This window comes from Balaenoptera acutorostrata, chromosome 15, assembly GCF_949987535.1.
Source record: "Balaenoptera acutorostrata chromosome 15, mBalAcu1.1, whole genome shotgun sequence".
In the NCBI taxonomy this organism is placed as follows: domain Eukaryota; kingdom Metazoa; phylum Chordata; class Mammalia; order Artiodactyla; family Balaenopteridae; genus Balaenoptera; species Balaenoptera acutorostrata.
In genome coordinates, this window is record NC_080078.1 from 74,932,241 (window position 1) to 74,948,338 (window position 16,098).

At 44.9% G+C, this 16,098-nt stretch overlaps 2 protein-coding genes across 5 annotated transcripts in view; both read right to left on the reverse strand.

Annotated features, from left to right (window-relative positions):
• Window positions 1-2,149: 2,149 nt before the first annotated feature.
• Window positions 2,150-10,713, reverse strand: LOC103020344 (eppin). The gene is made up of 4 exons (XM_057529663.1): window positions 9,754-10,713; window positions 8,169-8,300; window positions 3,736-3,904; window positions 2,150-2,351 (listed from the first exon to the last, which is right to left on the reverse strand). Exons 1-4 carry the CDS (start codon window positions 9,842-9,844, stop codon window positions 2,270-2,272), a joined length of 474 nt encoding a protein of 157 aa, XP_057385646.1. The 5' UTR covers window positions 9,845-10,713; the 3' UTR covers window positions 2,150-2,269.
• Window positions 10,714-11,486: 773 nt separating this feature from the next.
• WFDC3 (WAP four-disulfide core domain 3) overlaps window positions 11,487-16,098 on the reverse strand; it is a 121,689-nt gene continuing 117,077 nt past the window's right edge. For 2 of the 4 annotated variants that reach the window (XM_057530023.1, XM_007185396.2), the window contains exons 5-7: window positions 15,189-15,356; window positions 12,955-13,095; window positions 11,632-11,995 (exon numbers count right to left, since the gene is read on the reverse strand). In XM_057530023.1, the coding sequence (XP_057386006.1) occupies window positions 11,856-11,995; window positions 12,955-13,095; window positions 15,189-15,356 (449 nt within the window). In that variant the 3' untranslated portion in view covers window positions 11,632-11,855. Of the gene's footprint in view, window positions 11,612-11,631; window positions 11,996-12,954; window positions 13,096-15,188; window positions 15,357-16,098 lie in introns of those variants that run through there. The other 2 variants (XM_007185394.2, XM_007185395.2) reach the window with 2 other exon arrangements.

The following is a 16,098-nucleotide window of genomic DNA, read 5'->3' on the forward strand; positions in this document are numbered from 1 at the left end:
CCTGTAGGACTGTTTTGAGGATTCATATATATGACAAACCTTGTAAAGCCATTGTCAAGCTGCCTGGGACATCATCGTCATCATCATTATAACTAATATTGATGAAGTGCTTACGGTGTACCTGCTCTTTTCTCCTCAATCCTCATTACAACTCTATGGGTAGGTCCTATCGACATTCACATTTTCTGAACAGAAGCATCTGAAGCACAGAGAGGTTATGTGAACTTGCCAAGTTCACATGGCTGCTAGGGAGTGGAGCAAGATTTGGCCTTGCAATGTGTGGCTTCCCTGCTGTCTGAGGGCTTAGTTTATCATAGGTGCTAATTACGGGGGTCTTCAAATATCAGCATTTCAGGGGACTTTCAAAGACCATTCTTTACCCTAAAGACAAGGATCCCCTGTAGGTGCGGGTGCGGGTGTGGGGAGACTTTGGAGGGCTACAATGGGAAGATTTGAAAGCTGATGAAGGTAGTGCTAGGGGGTGTGGCCTTTCTTATGGGAAAGCCCTTAAGCTTCCCTGTTCCCTTAGTCTGTTTCATGAGCTCCAGGTCTAAACCCTTCCAGGAAGAATTCCTCTCATAATGATGGTGGGGAGTCAGTTGCCACAGACTCGGGTTCCTGCATTCACCAAGGGCATCTTATCAGGAGGAAAGGGGCTGAAAGAAGGACTCCAGATAGCTCCCCTCTTTCCCACCCAGGATCCCAGACTGAGGTGGGGAAAGCATCCCTCATCTTTAACATTCTTTGTTCCTTCCTCCCAGCCAAGTTCCATTTGTCCACTGGGAAGACCGAGTCCCCAGTTCTTACTGTGAAAGAACGCCTCCACCAGCCCACGTTCCTGGACACACCCCAGGAGGATGAATGGTACCAGGATTGGCAGAACTCCAGCGAACCCCATATTAGGAGGGACTGGCCTGGCTGGTGGCACCAAAACCAGGAACTCCTGCGCGGCAGCTCCTGCTTCTGAATTTTGGCTGTCCTGGTGGTTCCACTCCAGGAACCACACATCACTGGCGACAAGCCAGCCACACTCCCTCTTCTGGGGAACACCAAGTCCCAGAGGCCATCACTGGGACTAGCTGACACCCACAGCACCAACCCTTGCGGGGACGGGCTCCCCATCCTCAGCTCACTGAGGCTCTCTGGCTTTCTGGTCAACCAGGGAGAAGGGCAAAGCTTGTCTGGGGATTCTAGACCCCCTTAGCAGAAGGGCACGTTCAATTCCAGGGTCTTCTGTTTTCCAGGGGGAGTTTGGAGATCAAGAGGATCCTAGTTCTCTTCTCTCTTTCCAATCTTACTCTTTTCCTGACCTACCTATTTTTCTGTCTGCTTATTTTTCTCACACTGTTTTTGTTTTTGTTTCTTCTCTCAGTGCCTTTCCTTTACTCTGCCTGTCTTTGTCTCTTTTTCTTTACGTCTCCCTCTGTCTGGGTCTCTTTCTCTCTGCCCTTCATCTCCCTTCTGTCCTTCTCTTCCTTCTTTTTGGGCCACCCCTTTTCTTTAATCACGGTCAGAGAGTAGAGGTATTGCCATGAGTGGGGGAGGAGACAGGTTGATTTGAGGTTGAACTAAATCTTCAGAGAGTACCTGTCAAGATCGTGGTGCTTTGAAAGCAGGAGAGAATGTTACAGCTAATGGAGAGCTTCTATCATCGGGTGAAATTTGGAATAGGTGATGCAGGAGGGAAAAAATAAATGTCAGTTATGACCTCAGAGCTAGCTGCAGCAGTGGGGCCTGAGGATTGTTCTGTTGAACTTTCCAATTTAAGGCTTTCAGCAACAGTAGGACATACTCTTTGCTCATCTCTGATTTTACCTGCAGCTGTAGGAGACAGTTCTAGTGCATTATTTTCTTTTCCTAATCCACTTTTTAAAATCGAGGTGGAATTCACATCAAATAAAATTAACCACTTTAAAGGAACAGTTCAGTGGCTTTTTAGTACCTTCATAATATTGTGCAACTTCCAACTTTATTAATTGCAAAATGTTTTCATCACCCCAGAAGAAAAGCCCATACCATTAGCAGTCACTCTACACACACCCCTAGCCTATTCCAGCCCCTGGCAACCACTATTCTACTTTTTATCTTTATGGATTTACCTGTTCTGGATATTTCATGTAAATGGAATCTTATAGCATATGACCTTTCGTGTGTGGCTTCTTTCACTTAGCGGAATGTTTTTTAGGTTCATCCACAGTGTAGCATGTATTAGTGCTTCATTCCTTTTTATGGCTGAATAATATCCAGTGCACACTGATAGCTTCCCACTTCAAGTGTCGGAGTCTCTACTTCTCTGCTCTGAGTTTTCTCTGGCTCCCTGGGAAGCTTGCTCAGCTTGAGTGCAGAACAGTCTGGAAGAGCAAGGGATTTAACAACCCCACGTATCCAGTAAGGGATGGGAATCAATGGCTAAACACCTCAGCTTCCCCATCACTGGAGATGGATGAAGAAAATGTGGAGACATGTTTTACATGGTTCTTTAGAAGGTCCCCAGTGGGATTAAGCTGCAGTTTCCCACCGTGGTAACCAACTCGTAATCAACTCCTCTCCTCCTTGTATCACTTATCCCACTCCTCAACTCGTGTTTCTTAAGAAATTTCCCAAATAAACTATTATACTTCCACCCATGCCCTTCTCCTAGGATTGTTTTCTAGGGGATCCAAACTAAAGCCACACCCATGGGCCCTTGTCTTAAAAGGGGCTTACGATGTTTTGAAGAAACAGGAGGATAACAACATCCATGGAATTCTCAACTCTCGAGGTTCTGATTGTCTTCGCTCCCTTTAATGGTGTCACCAGAAACCTCAAAGACCCGCTACTCTCTGCGAAGTGTGACATGCCAACAGACGTGAATTATTCAGTCTCAGAGGCACAGGACTAAACAGAGTGCTTTACTGGGGAGAATGGGAGCTACACAGGTATAAACAAGGGGTTCTAGAAGTTGGACATAAAGGAAGGAAGCATAGAGATGGGATCAAAACAGAAGGATATCATGTCTAAAAAGAGGCTGAGATGGAGAAAGGGGAGAGAGATCCCAGGGTTCAGTCTGGGGAAGAGCTAAGGCCCTGGAACACTGGGCGTGGAGGAGTGGAAGCCAGCCTGGAGCGTTTATCAGGCACACAGAGAGAGCCTTGGGTCCTGAGCCAAATCCTGGTGGTGGCTCCAAGGTATCCTTACGCATTCAGAAATTAGAGCCTGTTGAGAATGAAGGACAGGACCAGCTGAGCATTTTGGGCTCAGCTCATCTTCAGAACTGATCTTGACGTTATGTTTGTACATCTTTTCACAGGAGATTAAGAGGAAGTGGGTTTGCTCTGGGAAGCTCTAAATCTCCTTAAAGGAAAAATGAGATGTGGATGGGAGTGAGCTGCTGGCGAAGAGTATTGTGAGAGGAAACTGATGGCCTGGAAGGGGTGCTTGGTCAGCCTGTCTGGCACTAGGCTGGATGTCCTGTGACCTCTCTGAAGCTGGCCTCTGGGATTTCACCACGTCTGCATCCTCCCCCACCCCTCATACTTGCCAGCATTTATTCACAACCACGTCCCTTCCCAACCTCGGTTCCTGGGAAGCCACTGTCCAACCCTCTGCAAGGTGCATTCTTACCTCCTGATCGGAGCTGGTCCTGTCAGTACCTCGTCTGTCAAGGATATAACCATCCCAGAATGGACCAAGCAACACCCAGACCCCCCAGTGTGGCCCTGGCGAGGATGGGAGACTGGAGCCCCTGGTACTCACCTTTTTGGGGGGCAGGTGCTCTGGCATATGGCTTGGGATTGGAAGTTGTTATTGTTTCCTTTGCAGCCGCCATAGATGAAGCTGGAGCAGGTAGTATTTGTCTTATCATACCACCAACGATGGAAAAAAGCCAAGCAGGGGCCAGGTTCTTTGGGCATACTGCATATGTCTGCAGGGAGACCCCAGAGTTGAGAATTTAGAGTGCCCATGCCAAAAAAAAAAAAAAAAAAAAAAATCAACCTTTATTGTCCAGATGAAACTGAACAAGCTCCTTTCACCTTTTCACATCTCGGGAGCCTAGCTCCACTGATGTATTTGCACATTTGCAGGGAAACCCCGAAGTGGAGCTGTTTGGGTGTCTGCATCCCCAGGGAACATCAGTCTCCCCCTTCCCTTCTGGTCACTGGACTCAGTGTCTCCCCTGAGAGTGAGGAACCTCTGGTTTCATGGCTCTGTTCCTAATTTGGTGTGTGCACATCAACCTCCCACGTTACCTGTCTTGTCCTTGACTTTCCCTTCTGTAAAATGGGAATGCAAAATCCCACCCTACTTGTTGCACAGGGCTGTCCTGAGGTGCAAGTAAGACCACCCTTGTGGCCCTCTAAGTTGTGAGTTCCTTGATTGTATCTGAATGTGTCCTAGCACAGTGCCTGGCGGAGAGTAGCTGCTCAATAAATACATCCTGAATGGATAAAAGATACGGAGTGCCTTGAAAATGCCAAATTATAAGCCACTTACTCTGCCCTCCAAACCATGCCAAGGAAAGAGAATATGGGATCAGAGTCAAAGGCAAGTCCATGCAGGGAAGGCAGCGGGTAGTTTTTCAGATGGTCAAGCCCCTTTTTTTCCTGCAGTTAGCTTCTGTTCTGTTATGGGTTGAGTCCCCCTCCCCCTCAAGTTCATATGTTGAAGTCCTAACCCTCAGTGCCTCAGAATGGGACCCTATTTGGAAATAGAATTGTGGCAGATGTAATTAGTTAAGATGAGGTCATACTGGAATGGGGTGGGCCCCTAATCCAATATGACTGGTGTCCTTTAAAAATGGTAAAGTCAAATAGATAACTAATAAGGACCTACTGTATAGCACAGGGAAATCTACTCACTATACTGTAATGACCTATATGGAAAAAGAAGCTAAAAAATAGTGGGTATATGTATATGTAAAACTGTTTCACTTTACTGTACACCAGAAATTAACACAACATTGTAAATCAACTATACTCCAGTAAAAATTTTAAAACATAATAAAAAAATAAAAAGGGTAAATTCAGACACAGACACCCAAACCCAAGGAGGACACCATGTGAACGTGAAGATGAGATCTCCGGGGCTTCCCTGGTGGTGCAGTGATTAAGAATCCGCCTGCTAATGCAGGGGACACGGGTTCGAGCCCTGGTCCAGGAAGATCCCACATGCTGTGGAGCAGCTAAGCCCGTGCACCACAACTACTGAGCCTGAGCCCTAGAGCCCGTGAGCCACAACTACTGAAGCCCGAGAGCCTAGAGTTCATGCTCTGCAACAAGAGAAGCCACCGCAATGAGAAGCCCACGCACGGCAAAGAAGAGTGGCCCCAGCTCGCCACACCTAGAGAAAGCCCGCACGCAGCAACGAAGACCCAACGCAAGCCAAAAATAAAATAAATTTAAAAAAAAGAGAGAGAGAGATCTCCAAGGCAGGGAACGCCCAAGATTGCCAGTAAACTACCAGAAGTTAGGGGAGAGGCATGGAACAGATTCTCCCTCACCACCTGACAAAGAACCAACCTTACCAACACTTGACCTTGGACTTCTAGCCTGCAGAACTGTGAGACAATATATTTCTGTTGTTTAAGCCACCCAGTTTGTGGTGCTTTGTTACAGCAGCCCTAGCAAATTAATACAGGTGCTAACTAAACTATAAGTTCCACAAGGGTCAATCCCCACAGCTAAATAGTTAAGTCCTGCTGATTTTTACCTTCTCATAGCTCACCTGTCTGCCCATCTCTTTAACTTAAGTCTCAGTGGCTCATGCCTGGGCTGTTGAGTTACCTTCAAACTGATCTTCCTGCCTCAGTCCTTGGCTGCTCCAATCAATCCTTCATACCGCCCACCAGAGAGAAGGACCTGGTAGATCTGAGACAAAGCTGATCATGTTATTACACAGCTAAGACCTTGACTTCATGACTAAGTCTTCCATGACCCACAGACCCTTCATGATCGGGCTCCTATTTGGGGTTCTGGCCTCCTCCCCTACCACAGTGCCCTTCTGAGCTACAAGCTCCCACAATCTTCAACCCACCATGCCACCCCACACCTCCACACCATTCGCTCCACATTCCCTCTGCCACTCCTCTGTTGTTCATTAGTGACACTCTTATTCTCCCTTCAAAACCTTTCCCGGACATCAACTCCACTGTGGTGTCTCAGACTCCATTCTACACACCACACCCTCACAAGTGCCTAAATCAATCCTGCATTTTTCTACCGTGCTTCTGAGCCTTGTGTGCATGTTTGTCATTTGTTTACATCTTTGGTCTCATCTGTGATGTTGTGAGCTTCTAGTGAGCAGGGATTGTGTCTGATTTCATCTTGGAATCCCATTCCCAGCAGGTGGTCGGACACAGTATAGGATTTTGCAAATGTTGAGGATAAAACAAAATACATCCTGACTGAACTGAATAAGTTATTCATTGAGCACCTACTATGTGCTAGATGCTTAAAGAGACAAAGAAAAGGCACGGCCTCTGTTATATAGGAGTTCCCAGTCATGGACGATGAATAATGTGAGCTAATATGTATCACGTGGCTGTTACATGCCAGGCATTGCTCTGAGCACTTCACGTGCATCAACATATTTGATCTTTCAAATAACCTTTAACATTAGTCTTTTTGTTATATGAGGCACCGCCAGGGAAAGTTGTTAATTTGCCCAAGATAAATAGGCTGGTACAAGCTGGAGCTAAGATTTGAACTCGGGAAGTCTGGATTCAGAATTCCTCAATGATAGGCAAATGAACAACTTACTATCCTCTTGCCTGTCTACTCTGCTCCATTGTCAAGTCCTGTTTACTTCACCTCCTAAATGCCTCTCAAACATATCCTACTCTTCTCCATCCCCTCAGCTACCTGTCTAGTCCAAGCTACCATTTTCTTTCATCCTGAAGTCCTTTAAGCCACTCCATTCCTGCTCTGTAGGCATAGTAAAAGCCACACCATGTCCCCACCTGCCTCAATGAATGTCCATTGATCTTAAGATCAAGGTGAGACCCTCGCCCATCAGGCCCTACCTACCAAGAATCATTTTTCCTCGCACCATGCTCATACTTGCTCTTGCTCTCTGGCGTCCCTAGGCCCTACCATCGAGCCTTTGTACACATACGTTCCCTGTGCCTGGAAAGCCCTTCCACCCATTTTTTCCCTAAATTTGCTACATCCTTCTGAACTCAACTCCAGGTCTGCTTTCTCAAGGAAGATTTCCTCAACCTCCCTGACCACACTCGTCAAATCCTATTATGGGTCTCAGAGACAATCGACAAATATTTAACTGAATGAATAAAAAATCTTTGATAGTCTTAATAGATTCACAGACATAGAATACAAACTTACGGTCACCAAAAGGGAAAGGAGGGGGAGGGATAAATTAGGAGTTTGGGATTCACAGATACACCCTACTGTATATAAAATAGATAAACAACAAGGACTTACTGCATAGCACATATATAACTATATTCAATATCTTGTAATGACCTATAATAGAAAAGAAACTGAAAAAGATTATATATATATATATATATATATATATATATATATATATATATATATATCAATTTGTCGTACACCTGAAACATTGTAAATAACTACAATTTAAAAAAAAAAAAAAGAATCTTTGATAGTCTTTTTGGAGCCCAGGGAGATGGGCATGGAGTTAAGATTGCATCAGCAAAGGACAAACCCTCTGGTCTGGAGTGGTCAGGGAAGCTTTCCTAGTGCTAAGTTGGATTTGTATAGGCAGAGAGGCAGTCAATCTGGAGCAAAAAGCTATTTTTTGCATTTGTTAGAAATACAAATATCTTAATTATCACTTGCAGCAACAATGTTGATATATGGTGGGCCAGCAATGGCCCCCTGGGGTCTAAGAAAATCATAGGAGTGAAAAAAAAAAAAAGAAAAAAAAGAAATAATAAGAGTGAAAAGGAGCCAAGAGGCTATCTGGTTCAATAGCAGCCCTACACCTATCTTTTGTTCAAGGAAACTGAGGCCCAAACAAGATGAAGATACTCCCTAATGTCATACATCATGTTTAGGGGCGGTGATCAATCTGAATTTCAGTTTCCCAAGTCCAGCAATCTTGCTCAGAGACCAGCCCTTAGTGAACCAGGGACAATGCCAGCACAGAGGGGCAGAAGTTGAGGGTATGGGTAGAGGGGTTGGTTACTCTGAGACTCTCAACCTTACCTTGTTGGAGGTTTAAGCATTTTCTTCTGCAGCTGAAGAAGCAACACTTCTCATGTCTTGGACACTTTTTGTCCTTCGAACATTCATCCCTTTCTTTGAATTCACAGTTATCTTGGATTCTGGGGCATCTCTCTAGGGAAAGGACTTATAACCATGAGTCTTACAAGTCACAGTGCCCACCCTTCTCCAGACCCAAGGCAATTCCCGGGAGTCAGGGAAGTTTGCTTTCACTTTGCTCATCCCCAGGAGTCCTTTTTCTCAGGGACTTTCATTTATTTCCCAACACTGCCTGCACCATCCTCCCTTCTGACTACCCCTCACTCTCTACCTAGTCCCACCCCCTAAGGCAGGATTTCTCAACCTAGGCACTAGAGGCATTTGGGCCGGATAATTATTTGATGGGTGGTGGAGGCTGTCCTGTGAATTGTAGGACATTTAGGAGCATCCCTGGCCCCTACCCACTAGATGCCAGTAGCACTCCCCACTTGTAACAACCAAAAAGGTCTCCAGACGCTGTAAGTGTCCCCCTGGAAGGCAAAATCGCCCATTGAAAGCCACTGGTCTAAGCCAGTGGGGTCATTTTGGGCTGGTTGAGGAGACCGTGTTTGGGAGTTCCTCTGGGGGGCGCTATTGTGCAGTGATAAATATTGTGCACCCTAGCAGTCAGATCGTTGGGTTTTTTAATTCTAACTTTTGATTTACCACTTACCCTCTCTGTTTTCTTCATTTGTAAAATCATTTTAGCCTTACAGAGTGGTAAGGAAGAAATAAGACAAAGTGTGTAAAGCTATAATCATTGTCACGGATGCGCAGTAATATTAACTAACATTATAGATATATATATAGTTAAGTGTCTACCATAAGCCGAGCACTCTTCTAAACGTTTTAAATGGATTATCTCATTTAATCCCCATAATTGTTCAACGAGGTAGATTCTATTAATATCCCCATTTTGCAGATGAGGAAACTGAAGCACATGCAACTTAAGTAACTTGACTACTAAGTGGTGGAACCGGAATTTGGACCCACCAAGTATGACTTCAGATCCCACTCTTTAAATCCCTCTTTCTGAATGTTCAGTAAATGGTAGCAATTATCATTATTTTTATATAGTCATGGAGTATTGCTGTCTTAAGTTCAAAGGAACTTCTGGATATTATCCTTTAGCCCAAAGTCAAGGAACCCCTGGGGAGGCAGGGACACTTTATAGGACTACATTTGAAAGAATCAGGAGTTGATACTATTTTTGTTGTGGGGTGAAGGGAAGGTCCCTTAGGCTTCCCAGATTCCTATAGCCCCTCCCAAAAATGCTAGATCCTGTGATTCTTCCCCCTCTCCACCAAGAAAGACCTTCCATTTCAACGGTGCTAAAGGTAGGGGTTGCCCCAGGTCTGGAGTCTTGCATTCATGGAAGGGATCTTCCACAGAGAGGGAAGTAGGAAGAAATATCCCAAATATCTCCCTCCACTCCCAATCCAGGACCAGGGCTAAGGTGGTGGAAAGCAACTCGAGCCTGAGGTGCTTGTTTCTTCCTCCCAGCAATATTCCTTCGCTCCAGGGCAAGGGCTGAGGCCCCAGTACTTACTGTGAAAGAACCAGTCAGTCAGACCACGTCCCCGGCCATTCATTAGAAGGATGGATAGCACCAGGATGCTCAAAAGTCCAGAAGACTCCATTCTGAAGGAAAGCTGTCTTGTCCGGTGGTTCCAGAATGTAAAAATGTCTGGCTGCCTTTGTTCAGCCTAGTCCTTCAGCAGTCAGTATCTTGGATATGAGGGCTGGAGTCAAGCCAGCCACCTCCTTTCCTGATGGGAACACCGAGTTCCTGAGATCATCAATGTGACTAGCTGGCATCTACAGCCCACAGTCCTGGGCTAGGGTCTCTTATTGGATGGCTCTTCATCCTTAGCCCCCTCAGCTGGGGTGGGCTTTCTGGTCAACCAGGGAAAGTGGGCAAAGCTTATCTCACTTTCCAGGCTACCTTAGGAGTGAATGTCACCATCAGAGGTCTTTATCTTGATAACTTTGAGAGTTGTAGAATATCCTCATTCTCCATTTTCCATTTTAACTGGTACACCCACTCTTGTTTGTTTGATCAATGTGTGTCTATTGATCTTTTATTTTTTAATAAATTTATTTATTTATTTATTTATGGTTGTGTTGGGTCTTCGTTGCTGCGTGAGGGCTTTCTCTAGTTGAGGCGAGCAGGAGCTACTCTTTGTTGCGGTGCACGGGCTTCTTGTGGTGACTTCTCTTTTTGCGCAGCACGGGCTCTAGGTGCGCAGGCTTCAGTAGTTGTAGCACATGGGCTCAGTAGTTGTGGCTCACAGGCTCTAGAGCACAGGTTCAGTAGTTGTGGTGCATGGGTTTAGTTGCTCCGCAGCATGTAAGATCTTCCTGGACCAGGGATCGAACCTGTGTCCCCTGCACTGGCAGGTGGATTCTTAATCACTGCACGTCACCAGGGAAGCCCCTATTGATATCTTAGTATCTCTTTGTTTCTGTGGGTCTCCCATGGTCCCTATGTCTCTTTCCCTCTCCCACACTTGCCTCCCACTCTCTCTTTTCTCTTTGGGTCGCTCATATTCTTTAACGAAGACACAAGAGTAAAGATACTGCCACAGAGTGAGGTGGGGTGGAGGAAGCAGGCTGATAGCAGAGCTTGCAGATAGTGTTTGTCAAGGTTGTGTTGTTCTGAGAGCAGGAGAGAATGTCAGAGTTTGTAGGGGGTGTCTACCATCTGGTGCAAACTCCCTGTTGTCTGAGGAGGAACTCTGAAGGGAGGAGACCTGCCTGAGAGACTACAACTCAATAAAGGTCAATAACACAGCAGACGTTCTGGTTTCTAACTGGACTAGACGAGGGGCTGTGGGAAAGAGAGAGTGAGAGAGTGCTGGAGGACTTGCAGCTTTCCTTCAGCCACAGAACCCACGACACAAGCCAATCAGTCCTGGTTGAGGTAGAGACATTCTTCAAAGAGTAAATGTCATCTGTAGGGTCCCTATTTCCTTCCCTAAATAGATGCTGCACTTTGGGGCAAAGCTTTATTCTCCAACTGTCTTACCTGATGGAGAAGCCAGACAAAAACCAGCCTTATCATCAGTGACTGACTCTATGGTCACAAAATTTAGGATCACAGATAGAGTCCCTATGGAATCTATCATGTGGGTGTCATCCTGTTGACAGTAATATTCTTAGGTAGGAATGCCTGAGGCACTCACACAGCCCATGTTTACTCATGCAGAACCCCACAGACATTCCTTCCACCACCACCAGGGCAGCTATAAATGGATAAAGAGGAAACAAACCAAGGGCGATAAAACCTACTTACCCCAAACCCAACAACAAATGTCATTTTATACAGCAGGAGACATTGACTTAAAGTAAAGAACTGGACAGGGACAGATGCCATTGCCTTTATTTTCAACATTATTTCAGAGGTTCTACATAATATAAAAAAAGACAAAAAAATTTTTTAAGTAAGTCATGAGGTTGGAGAAGAGTCAAATTTATCATCATTTTCAGATGATATGATTATATATAAAATCAAAGTAACCCCATTAAATATTTTTATACTTAATAAGACTATTTGGCAAAGTAGTTGGATGCAAGACAAAATTGATAGCTTTTTACTATACTACTCATAATTAATTACTTTAATGATAACATTTTAAACTTACTAACTATTCATTTTAGGGATTCCAGGCACTTCAGTCCACAGAGTGAACAGCACTTCATTGTCAATGGGCAATCATCATCCTGCAGGCACCTGGGTTTCTCGATCCTGGAACATGTCGGCGGCTTGCGTGGGCAGAAACCTGCTTTGACTTTATGGGGTAAAACAAGACACTTGACCTTGAAATACTTGACCACAGTTTGAGACAAATTGGGGGAATCTTGGGAACCCTAAACAAGGTTTTCTTCTGATTAAGCCTCTTATCCTTCCCCTTAGAGTAACAATAGAGGAGAGCAGGCAGAGTATCAACTTTCTATTTGATAAATAATTTTAATAATTATTTGAGGAACATCAAAAAGTCTTGCCATCTCTGATTTATAAAATCTGATAGGATCCCTGACTGCCCCTATAAAATTGATAGATTTGGGTAACCTAATCCCAGAGTGCCAGAAGCAAGAGTATTAGAGAGCACTAAGAATTTCCTTGTTTTATAAACTGTAGAAATTGAGGACCATATAGGGGGAAGTGAGTTGCCTAAGGTCACACAGAAAACCAGTAGGAAAGTTGAAGTGAGTTGAAAAGCCTTTGACTCCTTCCACCATACCATGCTGTTCCTCAAAACACCGACAATCCCTGGGACAAGACCATAGTATCTTAGCACTGCATGGGGGAATGAACAGCATCCTTAGAGGCTGGAGAGTTCACTTCTACCCCAACAGCATTTTGCTACCCATCTTTTCCCCAGCACACCTTACATGAAGTTCCGTGCAGACATAAGGACTTATTAGGATTATACCTAATGGTTATGAATTTTTTTGCATGAATAAGTGGATATTGTCACCTTGTAGGTCGTTGAAGAATGAGGCTTGGAATAAATAAGTTTTCATTGAGAAAAATGAAGAGGATACCATGCATGACTGGCTTGGAAGAATAGCACAACAGTCTCCCAAAGTCAAGAGGGCAACATGAGAGCAGTGGTTGGGCTTTAAATGGGGAAAGTTTCCCAAGAGACCTCTGGGTAACCTAAGGGGCATCCCCCACTCCATGGGACAGCATGGCATTCCTAACATATGCCCAGTAGACTTTGCGAGGTATAACCCTAGTCCTCACCTGTCCAGGCCATGGCACAATCAAAGCCACACATGGATTCACAACATTTTTCATTTGGGGGGCAATCGAAGTCACTCTTACACGAAGCTGAACACTCCATACGGTTCTTGAAAGGGAAGAGTGGGCACTGCCCATCCTTGACTGAAACGAGAAAGATGTGAGCTCCTTCAAACCCCACCCTCCCATCACCCTTCAAATAGGTTTTCCTTCTCTTCAAAACTAGTACCTCTTTCTGTGACATGGGTCATTCCACCCCGTCCACAGCCATCTCTAGTAGGCTGTGGAGGAATGAAATGCCTCACCGTATCATGAGATGCAGTAGAAAGAGAGTTAAGCTTGGTGTTTGAAGCCCCAAAGTAAAGTCCCCATCCTGCCACTTAACGAGTGATTTCAGTTTCCTTCTGTATAAGATAAGATTAATTATGTGAAATCCACACAAATCAATGTAAGTTATTTTAGGGCATGTGCTTTACTTTGAATGAATGACATGACCTGACACATTTTGAAAGAATCATTGTGGCCACTGTGTTCATAACAGACTGTAAGAAGGGAAGGACAGAAGCAAGGAGATCTGTTAGGAGGCCGTTGCAGTAATCCAGGTAAGAAGATAGCACCTCAGGTTAGGGTGACAGCTGTGGAGGTGGTAAGAACTGGTCAGATTCTGGATCTCTTTGCCAGGTAGATCTAAAATGACTTCTTAATAAAGGATGTTGATTGAGCAAGAGAGGCATAATTCAGAAGTTTTTTCTAACCAAGATGGGGAGAACAATGGATAGAGCAGGTTTTTTCTAACCAAGATGGGGAGAAGAGTGGATAGAGGTGGGAGAGCAAAGACAAGGGGTTCAGTTTTAGACAAGCTAAGTGTGAGGTATTCGTGAGATCCAGATGGAGGTGTAGAGTAGACAACTGGAGTGTGGGAGTCAGATTTGGGCTGGAGATACAACTTTGTGGGTCACTAGGACATATATGGTATTTAAATCAGTTCTTCAGGATTCTGTACCTGTCTCCTTTTATCCTCATCTGATTGCAAATTCTATGACAGCAGCAAGTGTTTCTTTTCTCTTTTTCCTTCTTCTGCTCCTCTTCCTTCCCCGCCTCCTCCTCCTCCCTTCACCCTCATCCTCACCCTCTCCTTCCCCTCCTCTTCCTTATTCTTGCTTCAAACCTAAATTTCCTGCAAACCAGCCCAGGCTCTTTTCTCTGACCTCTTTTTCCTTCTGGCTCCTGAGAGAAGGCCAAGGTCTTGTCCACAGCGTCATGATTCTTTACCACCTTCCACAAAGGGAAGCTTGTAGTCCTTATTGCAGACCACAGGATTTCCTGGGCCATTCAGGCTCACTGGGCCCATGGAATTAAAATTCCAGCTCTACTCCTCACCCACTGTGAATCCTTGGGCAACTAACTTTACCTCTCTCCCTTTACACTTTTCAGCCTGCCTCACAGAATCTGAGGTCAAAATTTTAATGCTGCCTTGTAAATCACACAATGCTGCATTTTGAAGATCAATGGTCACCATCTCAGGTGTTACCATTTAGTAAGCCCCCACAACTACACAGCCACCATGTCAAATCTTTGTGTCCTTGGCCATATATAATCCTATCAACAACTCAGTGAGGTATTTGCTATTATTCCAATATTACAGGGAAGGGAACTGAAACTCAAAGAGGTGAAGAAATTTGCAGTAAGGGGGAAAAGTAGGATTTCTATCCAGGTCATTTGGCTCCTAAGCTCTGTAGCACACTGTCACCCAACATTAGTGGTGATGATGGCCATTGTATATACTAAGGAATTAATCCACAGCCTTTACCTTTACCCCACTCTCCTCCATGCTCTACCCCTATTCCATGGGATTCCAGAGCTGGCCTGTCTATGCTTCATTCTTGGGTAAGTCCTCAGGTAATACTCAGCAGGCCAATGCAATGAAGAAATACCTGTTTCCAAAGGGTAGACCTGACTCTCAGGTCTCATTGACCGAGGTTTATCAACAGTTGATGTGCACTGTCTCACTTTTTGGGACAACTCCATTAGGTAAATACTATTATTATCCCCATTTTATGACAAGAAAACTGAAACTCATAAATGTAGGCAACTGATCTAAGACTACCCAGCCAGTGAATGACGCAGCAGAGACTTGAATGAAGGCAGTTTAACCTCAAAGCCTGAGTCTACAACTGGGCTGGTATACTATTTCTCGTTAGACAAGGCCCGCAGATTGCCAAGGGTATGAGTCTTACCAGTTGATAAGCAAGCCGTCATGCAGTCTTCCCTGTTGGAAAAGTTGTTGGCATTCCCAAGGCAGCCTCCATAATTAAAGGCTTTGCATACACGCCTTTTAGTGTGAAAATACCAGTGCTTGACTGTATTCTTACATTTTCCTCGGTCCAAGGGTAGCATGCAGGGTTCTAAGGGCAGGAAGCAGAGAGGGAAGAACATAAATGGTAGCCAAAAAGGAAGGCGTCAGGTCCCCAGCTTCTGTATGGTTCACGGTGTTATCATCCAAGTCATAGAAAGAGCCATGGTCAGTAAAAGTTCTGGTCCTAGCTGCATATGATTACTGTATGTTGCATAACATCTCTGAGCATCATTTCTACCTTGCAAAGGACATAACAAAGAGCATATAAGAATGATTTGGAGCTGATCTTTCTTCTCCACCGCTCTGAGCTTTGAAAGAGCAAGACTTGTTCAAGAACCATATCCAAAGTGCCTAACAAAGTGCCTGGCACATGGAAAGAACGAGATGCTGAGAAAGAAAAAGAGCAGTCCCTCATGTCTGGAAATTGATCTGATGCTCACAGCTAAGCCATGTTGTTCTCCTGTTGGACATAAACAATCTCACAGGACATCTACATCACACAAAGTCACTTTGAGATGATATAGTGGGACCAAAATAGATCACTATAAAACCCACAAAATACCAAACACCTATGAGTGATTTGTGCTTCTCTACCAATTACAGCTTTATCCTCATTCTAGCCTGCCCGCTCTATAGATGAGATTCACTAGGATTCTCAATCACAGAATCGTCCCCTCTTTCTGACATCACCCAATCTAGGGCAAACCCCCACTTCCTTAGATCCTCCCCCAAATTACCCAATCAAAACCTCAATCCTGGGGCTTCCCTGGTGGTGCAGTGGTTGGGAGTCC